The 15085-nt window shown below is 49.4% G+C and overlaps 1 protein-coding gene across 2 annotated transcripts in view; it reads left to right on the plus strand.

Moving 5' to 3' along the window:
* Window positions 1-912: 912 nt before the first annotated feature.
* Window positions 913-15085, plus strand: part of sema4ab (sema domain, immunoglobulin domain (Ig), transmembrane domain (TM) and short cytoplasmic domain, (semaphorin) 4Ab) — a 14929-nt gene continuing 756 nt past the window's right edge. Inside the window, exons 1-15 of one of the 2 annotated variants that reach the window (XM_069681777.1) lie at window positions 913-1005; window positions 3593-3800; window positions 3952-4112; window positions 4660-4719; window positions 5836-5934; window positions 6075-6168; window positions 7687-7809; window positions 7974-8101; window positions 8590-8771; window positions 9795-9939; window positions 10834-11023; window positions 11126-11241; window positions 12399-12562; window positions 13013-13101; window positions 13629-15085. The exon at window positions 13629-15085 is cut by the window's right edge and continues 756 nt beyond it. In XM_069681777.1, the coding sequence (XP_069537878.1) occupies window positions 3704-3800; window positions 3952-4112; window positions 4660-4719; window positions 5836-5934; window positions 6075-6168; window positions 7687-7809; window positions 7974-8101; window positions 8590-8771; window positions 9795-9939; window positions 10834-11023; window positions 11126-11241; window positions 12399-12562; window positions 13013-13101; window positions 13629-14416 (2436 nt within the window). In that variant the 5' untranslated portion in view covers window positions 913-1005; window positions 3593-3703 and the 3' untranslated portion in view covers window positions 14417-15085. The remainder of the gene's footprint in view (window positions 1006-3592; window positions 3801-3951; window positions 4113-4659; window positions 4720-5835; window positions 5935-6074; window positions 6169-7686; window positions 7810-7973; window positions 8102-8589; window positions 8772-9794; window positions 9940-10833; window positions 11024-11125; window positions 11242-12398; window positions 12563-13012; window positions 13102-13628) is intronic. The other variant, XM_069681778.1, reaches the window with a different exon arrangement.

Consider the following 15085-nt stretch of genomic DNA (forward strand, 5'->3'; position numbering starts at 1 on the left):
ATATATTTAAAACAAATGCACTTAGTGGACTCTAAAACACTGTGTGTGTTGAGTGTTGATCAGAGCAGGTAAACATGTGATGAATCCACAGAGATGACTGGCTCTGACACATGATCAGGATTAAGAGGAGACACAAAGAGCTCAGGCTGCACACAGAAATCATCCGTCAGACTGTGAGCTCCTTTTGTTGTTGTTGTGTAACATAAATAAATTCTTTATTCACCGTGTTCCCAACATCAGCCTCCTCACAGCTCCTGTGTGTTACTGCAACACTATAAACATGAAGTCTCACAGACAGCTGTGACATCTTGACCTTTAGTCCCTATGGCTCAAAAAACAGTAAATCCTCCATTTCCCAAAATGCAACTGGATAGCATGTTTCATTGAACCTTAACCTGCACCTACCTTTGAGCCTCTAGTTTAGGTTTGTCTGCACTAAACACCCTGAGGTCACCTGCTGCTGTGGGCCTCCCTGAGTTTGTCGTGACATGTTGAGACTCTGCCGCAGCGCCGTAACGAAGCCTGGCTGTCACCGCCTTCACCATTTTACATAGAACCACGCCAAACAGCAGCACCCAGGCTCACGGACCCAGCTGCACACTGTGTGCACACTGCAGCATCATAAAATAGGCCTTCATCTACAACACTGATGATGTGCACATGCTGCAAGAGCAGCATCACGTGAGATGAATCATAAAGAGGAGTGTGAGCAGGTGAGCTCTGGTCCGGAGAAGCCTCCTCTCCGGCCCTGCTGCTGTCTGCTGCCTGTAATGTGTTTGACGGCCTCCAGGGGGAGCCTGCAGCCTGCTGCACCTCCTGATGGAGTAGGAGGAGGAGGAGGCTCTGAGGCTTTGTTGTTATAGTGAAGGCTGAACCTCGGTCAGCGGTTTGTGCTCACCGGGTCACGTTTCTTCTTCCAGAGTTTTCTCCGGAGCAGAGCGAGAGGAGCGGACATCTGCGGAGTGACTCCAGGAGGAGAACAGGGAGGAAACTATCTGCAGGAGTGTAAGGTCACTTTATCTGCCTCACATTTTCTTTCTCTTGTTGCTCTCAGACTGATAAAAATGACGGCTCGGTGTGTCCCTGCTTCCTGTTGCAGATCAGAGAGAGTAAAATGTCTCCTCCTGACACATGCAGCAGGTCAGCCCGTCTCTGTGCGCCTCTCTCTGCACGCTGCAGCTTTAATACCGGACTGTAACCTGTTACAATGCGCTGTTACAGTGACTTATAGTGTTAGCTGCAGGCGCTGAACTTTGGACACCACGTGTTCATCAGATTTGACTTCTCGGACTGACTCCGTTCTGCAGCTGGAACAGAACAAACAGATGATGTTGAACTGCGCAGGTCTGCTGGAGCGTGCACACAGAGCTGAAACACAGTTAGAAACAAAGAGCACAGAGCTAAAGCTAATGAGATCAGCTCACACACACATGTTGATTAGCCTTAGTTTGATGCTCATGTTGATCTGGACTGCATTAGAAACAGATGTGTTTTACAGTTCCCTCATGCACGTGTGGAACGTGCATAAAACCTGTGTGAGTGCAACGACAGAGGTAAAGTGTGTGTCCATCTGTCAGAGCAGGACACGCTGCCTGTAAGGTGGATGCGTGTGTTGTTGATGTTTCACTGGAAGGAGAGCGACATGCTAATACGCAGCAGATAAACGGAGTCAGTAACGGGAAGCAGGATATGATCAATAAGATAACGAAGATTTCACATTATTGCGTTTAAACACAACGTTTACGCTCACCTGAGGCTGGGCTGTAGTGAGCAGAGACGGACGGTGACTTTCCTTCTAGAACATTACTTCTTCTTGTTCACATGCAGTTTGTTAAGGCAGCAGCAGAGCAGCAGCTCCTGCAGCTTAAATCAGTGTTTTTCTGAATGGAGTCTGGTGTGTGTGCAGAGAGCGATGTAACGTCTGTGTGTGGTTAAAACAATCATCTTCCTCTGTAACAAAAAGGTCTATCTCTGTAGGGATCCTTTCTGTCATGTTGTCACACACTTAGAATAACAACCTGAGCCTGTCAGTGAAACAACAAGAACTTTTAGAACACTGTAATTACCTTTGAACAATGGAATCGGGTGTGTTTGACATATTTCTGTGAGGAACTGTGAGAGAACATGGCTCTTCCTCGCTGAAGCGTCTTCATCTCTGCCGTGCATTTCTTATCGTACTCTGTAAATATTTCACATTCTTCACATACACATGCGGAGAGCAGAGAACTCGTTACTGTGATGAAACCAGCTTCTTCATTGAACTTCTCTGTCGTGTCAGGGCTTTGTGAGGGAGGAGCCTTTATGCTGTTTGTGTCCATGTGTGTATTTGTTTGTGTTGTTGGTGCCTGTGCTTTTGAGCGTTTCCTCTGTGCTTGTTCTGTGCGCTGTGTTTGGAGGCTGCTGTCAGATGGAAAGCTCTTTGTAACCTGTGCTGAGAAGCTGCGAAAAACTGACTGACAGCTCTGAACACAAACTGAGGAAGAAACTTTGACATCTCTGTGTTGGATCTGGTCCGTATTGTCATGTGCTCTTCCTCGGCCCAGACTCCAGCCTTCCACCGAGCTGTATGGAAATGTGAGCAGTAGTTTGTCTGTCAAACAGCGCTGACGTCAGGTTTCCGGTCTTTGCTTCAGATACAGAAGTGGAGGAGGAAGTGAAACTTACCGTTGTTCCCCTGAGTGTGCGAGCATGTTGAAGCGGTCTGAAAGCCTCTTCAAACCTTTTATTCTACATGTGAAAATGCAAGAACCAGGAGAGTTCACTGCTTCCCTCACACCTGCAGCACGTTGGATAGATCTGGACGAGCTTCTTAAATATCAAACATGATCAATGTGATCAAAGTCTGAAACTGTGTTGAAGACGCTGGATGAAGCTTCTGCCTCAGTGTGAAGTGAAACCGAGTGCTTTGCATACTCTGCTCTTTAATGTTTTGTGGGAGAGTGTGAGACACAGCTGCAGTGTCTCACACTCTCTGACACCTTCGTTTCAACTTGTAAAACCTTTTATTCTATTTGTTAAAATGTGTGACAGGGAGAGTCACTGCTTCCCTCACATCTGCAGCACGTGGGCTCTGCTGAACAGAGCACGATGCTTAGACCGGTCAGGCCTGGACTACATCCTTAGACTAAGACTAAACTTCTCAGCTTCTCTGGGTTAACGTGCTTTATTTATCAGCTAAAGTAATAAAGGTTTTATGAGTTGAAAGTGAATTTCAGACAGCTTGAAGACTTTAGCTCGATGCTACTGCAGAAAGCTGTGAACAGGAAGCTGACTGACGGAGTTAATAACCAGTGCATGGTTAAAAACACACCTGTAGACTGTACAGGCCTCTCTGTCCTGAGGCCACTTTCATCTACGATTGATCGTCTTGCTGAAAGGACGAAATGTCACATGTAGAAAGAACCTGCTTCATTTATCGAAGAAAGTTGTGATGGAGCGACGAGCTGAGGCTCGTGAGGCTTTCAGGAGAGACTGTGGTGATAACACGCTAAAGACGCTGACGCACACATCATACTGTGTGTGTGTGTGTGTGTGTGTGTGTGTGTGTGTGTGTGTGTGTGTGTGTGTCTGTGTCTGTGTGTGTGTGTCTCAGGTCCAGTGATGGTCGGCCGTAGAGACTGGATCATGTGGCTTCAGCTACGCTCTCCCGCCCTCCCCTCACGTCTCTGACACCGTGGACAAGCAGCAGACTCTGTGAGCTGTGATGGAGATCCACTGCCTGCTGTCCCTCACTGTGGCCCTGCTGAGCTGCCTGGGTCCGTCTGAGACCGGACCCACGCCCAGAGTCTCCTTCAGTCTGGGTGAGACGTTGTTCTGTTGACCTCTATTCTGAAATGAAGTCCTTGAAGGCAGCGGTCTGCAGGTTAAAGATGAGCAGAAGAAGACAGTGCCTGCTCACACCTGTTTACTTTGATTGGCCTGACGTGAGTGTTACCTGCTGTGAACAAACAGGAAGTCCCGGGAGACTCGTCACCCGCTTCAGCAGCCCTGAGGTCAGCAACACCACCACCCTGCTGCTCAGTGAGGACGGAGGCGTGCTGTATGTGGGAGCGCGGGATGCTGTGTTAGCGCTGGACGTTAGCAACGAGGACGCTATCACACCGAGGAGCAAGGTGGGGGGGCATGTTCCCTACAGTTTGGATTTATGGAACAAAAAGTTTACAGCGAGTTGACCAGCTTCACGTGGCGGCCATGTTTCCCTCCCGGCGGGAGGCTCTAACGCTGTCGAGGTTTTCTGGACGGGGCTGAGCTAACATAGCGCTGAGCTAGGACTTAACTCATATCATTAAACCCTATCAAACTGTAGTGTTAGCATTTAGCCACTTCCTGGCTTGTGGTTATATTAGCCAGGAAGTGGTTCGATGCTAACATTAGCTAACACTTGTTGACGCTCTGTCAGATTCCTTTGTTTAAAGTTACATTTCAAACACATCAGTCGACCTGATAACAGCAGCAGAGCTTCCCGCCCTGACTGTGACCTCACAGGAAAATGGCCGCCGTGTGAGTGTGGTCCACTGGTCCCTGTCTTTAATCACCTTTAGATCTATAAGTTATTTTATTTGCTACGATATTATCAACATGAATCACAGAAAAAGGTGACCCAAATCAAAAGGTGCTCCGTGTAGCTCCGCCCCCTCTGACTGTGTCGTCTTCTTCCAGCTGGACTGGAGCCCGTCAGACAAAGACCTCGAACAATGCTCCATGAAGGGAAAGAAAATGGTGAGTGCTTAATGTGTACTGATGTGTAAATTCGGAGTGCAGGTTTAGACCAGATAAAGGTCTGACCAACATGAAGAACGTTTACATTTATTATTTAAGATAATAAGTTTCATGGTCTTCACGTCTTCAGAGTAGACGTCTGTCAGCACCGACTTAAAGCCCATCTGAGATTTATCCTCATGGAGCCTCAGGCGATCACTCTCTTGTTAAACTAACTCTGAGTTTAGTTTTTTAGTTTCAAACACAAACACCAACAAATGGCCTGAATGTGGCATGATGCTTTTACAAGGTAAGACAAACATACGAAATCATCAGCTCATGACAGATATCAGCGTTTTAAAGAAACTTGTTTAATTGAACCCATATTGAGTAAATGGACGGATGGTAATGTGAGAATTAGTTGTTTAGTGTCGTCTGCAAAAAGACTGTTGTGTTTCACATTCTGCAGTAACAGGAAATAATAGATGTCCTAACATGGATCCTTGAGGTACACCATAATTGTGTCTGTCTCATGATCGTTAATAAAAACATGTTTTTTTCGTCATTAAAAAGTTACTGATCCAGTTATAAACATCGCCATGGAAACAGCGTCCCTACATGTTTTAAAGGCCGACAGTCTAAACTGCTTTTATGTCTAAAAACACAGTAAATATTCTGCGTGTAAGATGTAAAAGTGCCACAGAAGTGTAATTCTTTTGACAAACTCCATTCTGATGATAATAACAGAATATTTTAAATATAAAAACAAACGTTGTTCTTGCTCTCTGATGCCCAGAACGGGCTGAATCATCGACAGAGAAATCTGACCCCGGGATAGTTTGGATTAAAATGCCTGTTAAAGTCAGTGTGACATTAAAATGATTTTTAAGCTGTTATACATGTTATCTATGTTTTAAATATAAAAAACAGCGTAATGTATCCTCAGTGAGGAGCACAGAGAGGCAGTGTACTCTCTGTGTTTGTCTTGTTCTTAGTTAAGCTCTCTCTGACCAGAGATGGTTCTGGTGCATGTGTCTGTAGAGTCAATATTAGTGCTGAATCCAAAGGTCCCGCTGCAGACACACACTGAACCGTCCAGCTTCACTGACCCTGAACTAACCTGATGATGTTTTTTAGAGCGACTGTCCAAACTTCATCCGAGTTCTGCAGTTTCTGAACAGCAGCCACATCTACGCCTGCGGGACGTTCGCCTTCAGTCCACGCTGCACCTACATCGTACGTTCACACATGTTCAGACTGATGGGGACTGAAGGATAATGTTCACTTACACAACAAACACAAAAATACTAATATTAATGCAGGATGTGATTTATCTCTCTTTAGTATCAGCCTGACTTTCTCTCCTCTCTGTGCAGAACTCGGAGACGTTAACGATGAGCCTGAAGCCTGATGAAGGACGAGGCCGCTGCCCCTACGACCCCTACCAACGCAACACCGCCATCATCGTAGGTAAGGCAACGATGAGCGTCTGAAGAAACATTTGGCTTCCACTGTGGGCATGTGGAGGGATTACCTGCTGAATGTAAGCATACATTCAGTCTCACTTCAGGTAGAACTGGACCACCAACTATCCTCCGACGAACATACACATTTACGTTTTCCTTTGTCCGCGTGCTGCACTGTTTACAGTCCAGTCAGCAGGTTGAGAAGCACAACCCGAAACAGAAGCCCATTTTCTTGTGATCGACTTTAATTAACGGCTCTTCAGCTGAAAGAACAACATGATGCAGATCAGGAACAACATGAAGCTCAGGTCTGTCCTCAGGAGGAGAAGAACACTACTTCAACATGAGACGGAGGGCGGAGCCTGTGTGACCTGAGAAGTGATAACCGAGTCCAGCTCCCAGCTGTGTATAAACTCTGACCCTGTGTATGTGATGATGTAAGTGACCCCAGAGCCGGTTACTAGGTTACGAGTGGTTCATTTCCACGTTAAGGCTGTGTGTCCCGGAACAATCGGAACAAACATGCAGCACTGTTACACGCCAGGGCTTCACTCACCTAGCAGGTCGCTGAGCGGGTTAGCATGAGGTAACGTGGGGCAGGTAACGCGGGGCAGGTAACGCGGGGCAGGTAACGTGGGGCAGGTAACGTGGGGCAGGTAACGTGGAGCAGGTAACGCGGGGCAGGTAACGTGGGGCAGGTAACGTGGGGCAGGTAACGTGGAGCAGGTAACGCGGGGCAGGTAACGCGGGACAGGTAACGCGGGGCAGGTAACGCGGGGCAGGTAACGTGGGGCAAGTAACGCGGGGCAGGTAACGCGGGGCAGGTAACGCGGGGCAGGTAACGCGGGACAGGTAACGCGGGACAGGTAACGCGGGGCAGGTAACGTGGGGCAAGTAACGCGGAGCAGGTAACGCGGGACAGGTAACGCGGGACAGGTAACGCGGGGCAGGTAACGCGGAGCAGGTAACGCGGGGCAGGTAACGCGGGGCAGGTAACGCGGAGCAGGTAACGCGGGACAGGTAACGCGGGGCAGGTAACGCGGAGCAGGTAACGCGGGGCAGGTAACGCGGAGCAGGCCGTTTTGATTCAACATACTGCAGCTGAAGATGCACCTCTCGTGTTTGCACCCTCGCTAAGCGGAGAGAGTCTCGCGGTGCTGAGGACATGATGATGCACCCGTCGAGCTCTTGGTGATTATTGATGATGCTTCAGACGAGCTCAGCCTCCTCAAACACTCTGATGAACAACGTGAGCTTTTTGTTCTCACTCACGTGAACATGTGAGAGCTGCTGCCTTTCATACCTTTTACAACATGCATGAAGTCATGACCCACAAGGAGTCATTAGACTGATGAGGAAGAGGAGTGACTTACAGCACGCAGCTGATGGATTGTTCTGGTGTTATTGATGGAGAGAACGCAGAGTGTGCCGCTGTGTGTCGTCTGATTTCAGATTGATCAGATTGATCAGATAGCTTCCTCTGTTCGTCTTCAGCAGCTTGAACTGTTCTCTGGTGTCTCAGATGGAGAGCTGTACACGGGGACGGTTGCAGACTACAGAGGGAACAGACCTGTGATCTCCCGACACCTGAGTGAGGGCCGACGGGTCGACCTCAAGCTGGACGACACGTTGGGATGGCTCGAGGGTCAGTGTGGACTCTCTCATTATTTTAATACTATGTGAGCACACCTGGACTCAGCAGGTCGCAGATACAAACCATGTGATGTCATTTTATTGTGAAAGAGTTGTGTCTGTTTCCTGTTTTACTTGTTCTGTTTTCTGACCCCTCTCCTCTCTGTGCTTCTGTAGACCCGACCTTCATCAGCTCCAGTTTCATCCCTGATGAGGAGAAGATCTACTTCTTCTTCAGTGAAGTGGGCAGAGAGTACGACTTCATCGACAAGTTCGTCGTCTCCCGAGTGTCTCAGATCTGCATGGTGAGAAACAAACCGTCTTTAAGACCGTCATGTTGGAGCTGAAGCAGCATGGTTTATACGAATGATCTAAATAACTCTGATTCAGACACTGTGCAGCTCTTATGTCAGTGGTAATATGTGAGGACACAGGTGCGAGGTATTTTTAACTTCCAACATCAAAGGTTAACATGCATTACAGCACAGACTAATCCACCTGCTGTGTCTGACTCACAGGGATTCCTTCCAGGAACATTCTCTTTGTCTCCGTCACTGCAGCTCAGCATGGAAACTGTCTGCACAGAGACGCTGCAGCTTCTGTGTGACTCTGCAGAAAGCTCAGATGAACACAGAGAGGGGAAAAAACAGGAGAGGTGGTTGCTGCAGCGGACAAACACCTGACTTTAGGTTCAAGGGAGATCTTTGAAGCAGTACATGTTGAGCTCGCAGGACGACAGAACCCTGATCTGGTGAGCTGTGTTACTAAAGTCTTCTTCTCTGTCTCGGGTCAGAGTGACGTCGGGGGCCAGCGGACCCTGCAGAGACGCTGGACCACGTTTGCCAAAGCTCAGCTGCTGTGTCAGGCTGACGACGAGCTGCCCTACAACGTGATCCAGGACATAGACACCCTCCCACCTGCAGAGGGCGCTCCTGCAGACGACACACTCTTCTACGGCATCTTCACCTCCCAGTGGTCAGTAAACTACACGACGATGGTACAAACCAAACAGGAGCTTTATACTGAGAGTGTTTAAAGGAGAAGTCTGTGTTTTTTAACCTCTATTTGTACATATTTATTGGTCTGAATGGCTCACAGGTACAAACAGTGTGTGAATGTGTTCGTCCTGCAGCAGTGAAACAGGCTGTAATGGCTGCAACATAAAGGTCAAAGGTCGTCCACTAAAAGTTCTTGTTGTTTCCACTGACAGGCTCAGATTGTTATTCTAAGTGTGTGACAACATGACAGAAAGGATCCCTACAGAGATAGACCTTTTTGTTACAGAGGAAGATGATTGTTTTAACCACACACAGACGTTACATCGCTCTCTGCACACACACCAGACTCCATTCAGAAAAACAGGGATTTAAGCTCTCAGGACACAGGAGTTCCTCGTCTACCTCTGCCTTCGACTGCTTAGTTTGTTTGAGTTATTATATTGTTTTGGATCACCAAGAACCATTAAAAACACCAAAGTCACACAACAGCACAAACAAACAAAGCGGTGAAGGCAGAGCTGACCGGTGTTCTGCAGGAGGAAATGGCTGTTTTTGTCGATGGAGTCTGGTGCGTTTGCAGAGAGCGATGTCACGGCTCTTTGTGGTTTAATGAAGATGTTGGATCTGTTTTCTGGTTCTACTTCTGAGCACATTGGAAGAAATGCAAAAAACAATTAGCATAATTATTTTGTAATTTCTTTCAAATTTAAGGGAAACATTAATCTGAAAGTCGGCCCGCAGCACTGTGCGTGTGTAGGTGGGGTCATGGAGAGTTTGGGAATCGCGTGAAGGAAATCTGAGTGTTTTTCAAACATAGAAACACAAGAACAGAACAAAGAACATGTCTTATCTGATCGCATGAACCGACCACCTGCTCAGGTGTCTTCACGCTGCTCTCATCTCGTAGCTTCTTCTTCTTCTTCAGGAGAATCACGGTGAATGTGTGCCGTCTCATCATGTGGGTTTTAGCCTGTTTAAAGTTTGTTTCTTTGTTCTCCAGGTCTGTGAACTCCGGACGCTCAGCCGTGTGCTCGTTCCGCCTCTCTGACATCAAATCAGTTTTCTCTGGAAACTACAAAGTCCTGAACCGGGACACGTTACAGTGGAGCACCCGGGTTCAGGAGAAGGTCGCCAATCCAGGAGAGGTAATGATCCGCTGCGACTGATACGAGAGAGGAGCGGGGACAGGGCGCTCGTTTAGCTCTGAAGAGGAAGAAAGGGTTTCCTGACTCTAACAAGCTGAGTTCATGCTCGTCTCAGTCTCTGATGTCTACATGGAAAAACCCAGTTTGTTCAAACAAAGTCACAGATCTTAGAAAGTCCAGGAGATCAAGAAACACAGTCAGACATGTTGGAAAACTAATTCCTCCAAGTTGCACTAAATAATGTTGAAGAGTCACATGACGACCCCGACAGCTTGAATCGATCAGAATCATCGCTGAGTAACTTCACACAGAAACAGTGAACACAGAGAATCAGGAGCACGTTCACACAGCACGAGCAAGTTAACGAGTTCTGTCAGGAGACTCAAACCAGGAAAATATAAAACTGCTGTATGTGATGAATAGTGTAATGGAAGAGGTGTACAGACGTTAACATGCAGTAATCTGCGTGTGTGTGTGTGTGTGTGTGTGTGTGTGTGTGTGTGTGTGTGTGTGTGTGTGTGTGTGTGTGTGTGTGTGCAGCCGGGCCTGTCTGATGTTGTCTCTCAGCTGCTCTCACTTCTCATACATTCAGAGCCACTTCCTGCGTCAGCACGCCGACTGTGTGCTCACTCAGGGTGAAGTCGACTTCTGCACCGATGATTGAAGACGCACCGGGTCATTTGTGAATCAGCTGATGATCATCAGTTTGCTGTGGAGTGAATGTGTTGATTATAAATGGCTCTAAATGTCTGTTGAATGAACATGAACATGCATGCTTTATCTTCAGAACCAGAAGCAGTTCTGTGTGCTGAACCAGTTTGATGTCCTTCGCTCTGAGGTGAGCTAACGATGAACACAGTGTGTGATACCGTCGGTCTGCCTCTCTGTGTGCAGTGCGGCCTCCACAACGCGTCGGACAACGCTCTGCGCTTCGTCAAAGAGAACTTCCTGGCCGACGAGAGCGTGCGGCCGGTGGGACGGAGTCTGACCATGGTTTCTGCCGAGCACAGGTACAGTCACCTGGCTGTGCAGAGAGTGCAGGCTGTGAACCACAGAGACTACACCGTCCTCTTCCTGCTCACAGGTACACCACGCTCCCTGTTCGGCACAGTCCAACTACATGATAGATTGTCGTTCACTCAGAGGCCTCTGTCTCACTCTGCGTTTGTGTCTCACTGTGTTTCAGAGTCTGGTTTCCTGCACAAAGCGGTGCTGCTGCAGAGCGGCGCTCACATCATAGAGGAGGTGCAGGTGTTCGAGCAGCCGCAGCCCGTCAAGAGTCTGAAGCTCTCCGTGCCACAGGTGAGTTCATGTCAGAGATTTAGACCAGAAACCTTCAACAGATGTAAAGCTTGATGTTCCTCAGCGAGCTCGTGCACCAGCCTGGTCAGAGTGGTGGCCTCTGATGAAAGCTGTCATCAGCAGGAGGAGAGAAAGAAACTGTGAGAATGAAGTGTCGGCCGTGTTGTGTTCAGTGTCTCTGCTCTCACTTCCTTAAAAAGCTGTTGAAGAGGAAGAAGAAGAGGACGTGTGAAACTTTCTGTTAGTCAGATTTAAGGAAGGAAGTTTCTCCTCCCTGCGCCTCTGAAGACAAATGAGTAATGGTTCTTTCTTCACTCTTGACCCCGAAGAGCCCCTGACACCAAACATCAGGTGTTTAACTTTATGACTCAAAGCTGATTAAACTGAAAGGTCCGAATATGTCAGCCTGGGATATATGTGTTAACTAGAAGTCCAAATAAACCGACTGTCAGGTGTTTGCTGATCACAGACTGTGTCAAGAAGAGATGCATGCAGTCGTGTCTTAAACCTGCGGGTGTCTTCAGGGCGGGGCTACCTGTGATTGACAGGTCCGTATCAGTGACCTAAATGTCTTGTTCAGAGTCCACTTGTACTAAAAGCCTCTCTGAGGAATCAGCTGTTTATGTTTTCAGTAAGTTTATGGATGCACCATGCTAACCAAGCTACTGCTAGCATTAGCTGATAACTTAGTGTTTGCGACTGCTCCTCCCTCTCGACCAAATATGGTCACTTCTGGCTCTGAAAAAAAGATGGCCAAACTGAACAGACCACAAAGCGATAAATCAGAGCCACTTGAGTTTAACGATTATAACCTGTTCAGAAGAAAGGTGCCTTTAGGTGTCACCTGCTCATGGAGCTCATGGAGCCTCGTTAGGCCGTCAGGTGACGAGTTTAACAGTTGGTTTAATTTATGCAGTGCACCGTGTCACTGAAACGTACAGCCTGTTACAGACTGACGTTAACTGGTCCCAGACATGTCGTCAGTGTTTGTTCCTCTGAGGAGTTCATGTCTCGTTTGAATCACTCAGGTGTATCAGGGGATATTCCTGTAGAGCAGAGAGACCCTCACAGTGTGTCAGCGTGTGCTCACTGTGGTGTTTAGTTCATGTAAAGTCCTCCTCCAGCACTGACCTCACTTCCTGTCCGTCCCCCTGCAGGGTGTGATCTACGTGGGCTCGTCAGAGGGGGTGGTGAGGGTCCCCACAGCTAACTGTTCTGTGTACTGGACCTGCCCTCAGTGTGTTCTGGCCCGAGACCCTTTCTGTGGCTGGGACCCGAACAGCCGGGCCTGTGTGGAGGTCCACAACACCAAGACCACCCTGTGAGTACCACTGATGTTAACCTGTTCACTTCCTGTTCACAGCCTGAACAACCATGACAACCATCAAGTACAATAAGGAGATGTGTCTGCTGGAGGCTGCAGGGCGGCTACCAAAGATTCTCCTGCTGAGATGTGGATGAGCGTCTCTGAAAGCCCCGCAGCCTTACACGTGTTGGACTGTCCACACTAAGATATTCAGCTGTCACAGAGGAGAGAACACTGGAGGAGAACATGATGACTCAAACCCATCCAACATTCATTTAGTCTGGAACAAAGAGCTGCAGCGACTCATCCATCACTCACAGTCTGCAGGTGTTATTGATAATAATTGAAATACCTGCTGGCTGCAGTTTGTTAAACGTGAGGACCTGCTGCTGTTGTGGGTTCAGGTCGTTCACAGATCTGTGTCTGTGTCTGTGGATGTTCTTCTGACTGTATTTCCCCCCCCAGCGTTCAGGACGTGGACAGAGGGAGCGTGGAGGAGGCGTGCAGCAGCGTGTCGCTAACGCACAGAGCCAGATTCAACAAACTGTCTGCAGGTAAGTTTACGTCATCTCACCTGCTTCATGTTAGAGACACAGAGCAGCAGAGCAGCAGAGAAGGCTTCTGACAGTCACACCAGCTCACCTGCGAGCCGATCATCCTCACATGTATGCTGCTGTAACAACACACATGTTCATCAATCAACTCTTCAGTGACAGCACACATGTTTTTAACATTTAACTGATTTACACATGTACACTCTGATGATGTCACATGTTACAGTGATGAGCACAGAAGCAGGTGCTCCTGCAGGCGTGTGCTCCTGCAGGCGTGTGCTCCTGCAGGCGTGTGCTCTTCGTTTCACTACAGAGAGACTAACAGTCACCTTGCTCACCTCACTGCTGTAGAGTCCTGGCTTGTAACCCGCATCAGGCCGAGCTCAGAGTTAGCCCTCCCTCACACCTGTGTGAGAGCTGTCTCATTAGATTGCTGTCTGTAGTTTAGTGGTGCTTTTATTGTGAAGGGGTGTCTGGGGGGGTCTCTGTGTGTCGGGGGTGTGTGTGATCTGTAATCTGTATGTCAGCCTCGTGTCCTGCAGGTGAGCTGGTCTCCGTCTCTCTGAACGAGGTGGTGCGTCTGCAGTGTCCCCCGTCCTCCCGTCTGTCCCAGCAGCAGTGGGAGCGTCCCAACAGCCGCCTGTCCCCCGACCTGTACCTGCACCTGCAGGACGGCAGCCTCAGCTTCGTGGCCACGCCCACCACGCTGGGACACTACCTGTGCCTGTCCACGGAGAACGGCTTCCAGCAGACCATGGCCATCTACCACGTCAAGCAGAGGAGCAGCAGCGTGGCCCCGCCTCCCCCCAGCACACAGGCGGGGGTCCGGCCAGGGCCCCGCCTGCATCCCTCTGAGGGTCCTCGGAGGACAGAGACGGGACCAGGAGGGACGCAGCCCACGCAGTCCAGCAGGGACGCTCAGGCCCCCACCCGGCAGCAGGACAGAGACTCCCCCCTGTGGACAGAAGAGTCGGGACACAGAGGGACCGCGTTTTCAGAGGGGCCCCTGTTGTCGTCACGGGGCCCCTGCTACCTGAAGGAGCTGGTGGTGGTGTCGGTGCTGCTGGTGCTGTGCCTCAGCCTGCTCCTCACCGTGCTGCTGTACGTCTTCAGAGAGCGCTGCCGCAGCCGCACCGCCCCCCAGGCCGGGACCCCCCCCAGAGACCGGAGGACGTCTGATGAGCAGGAGGCCCTCAGGGGCCACGGAGGGAGCAAACGCAACGGGAAGGCCTCACACAGCGGGCAGGCGGGGGGGCTGGTCTGTAACGGGGCTCTGACGGGGTCCAACGGACATTTACCCAACACCCCCATCTGACCTGTGACACGCCTGTGACACGCCTTCAGATTGTTACACCTGAGGAGAACAGGTGTTACCATGGTGGCTGTCAGTCAGCACAGGTCTGTTTGAACAGCCAATGAGAAGGTACGAACCCTGTGCGCACCTGTGTCATGTGATCTGCAGGCTGTGGTTCTCTGAAACGAGCTGCTGCTGCTCAGCTCAACCTGACCTGTTTTATAGTCGGACACAAAGCTGGAGGCTGCCGCGGCGACGTGGCGACGCAGCAACGCGGCGCTTTTTATGGGTCATCACGTTTTTAAGAGGTCACACAGGAACAGGTATTTCTCTCTTTGTACAGACATGAAGCTTCTTCTCTGTTCTTTGCCAAACATGTAGAAACATAACTGATGACTGGTGTTCAGGAGCAGGTTGACGTGTCAGACAGGTCATGAGTCGCACTTTGAAAGGTCACAGAGGTCAGGAGGCGTTAGTCTCACCTGTATGTGAGACGGTAACACACACACAGTGAATGAGTGTCGGCTGCAGAGGAGGTGGAGCTCTCATTGACTGAAGGAGGTCGGCTTCTCCTGGTTCAGAATCACTGACTGCTTGAAGTGGACTGTGAACGGTCGGGACCGTCATGTCTCAGATCAGGACAGATGTTTTACTCCTGATGTCACAGACGGACGGCCTGTCATCCTTCTT

This window comes from Semicossyphus pulcher, unplaced genomic scaffold, assembly GCF_022749685.1.
Source record: "Semicossyphus pulcher isolate SPU_LCO1_2020_fin unplaced genomic scaffold, fSemPul1.0.p SCAF_5, whole genome shotgun sequence".
NCBI classification, from domain to species: domain Eukaryota; kingdom Metazoa; phylum Chordata; class Actinopteri; order Labriformes; family Labridae; genus Semicossyphus; species Semicossyphus pulcher.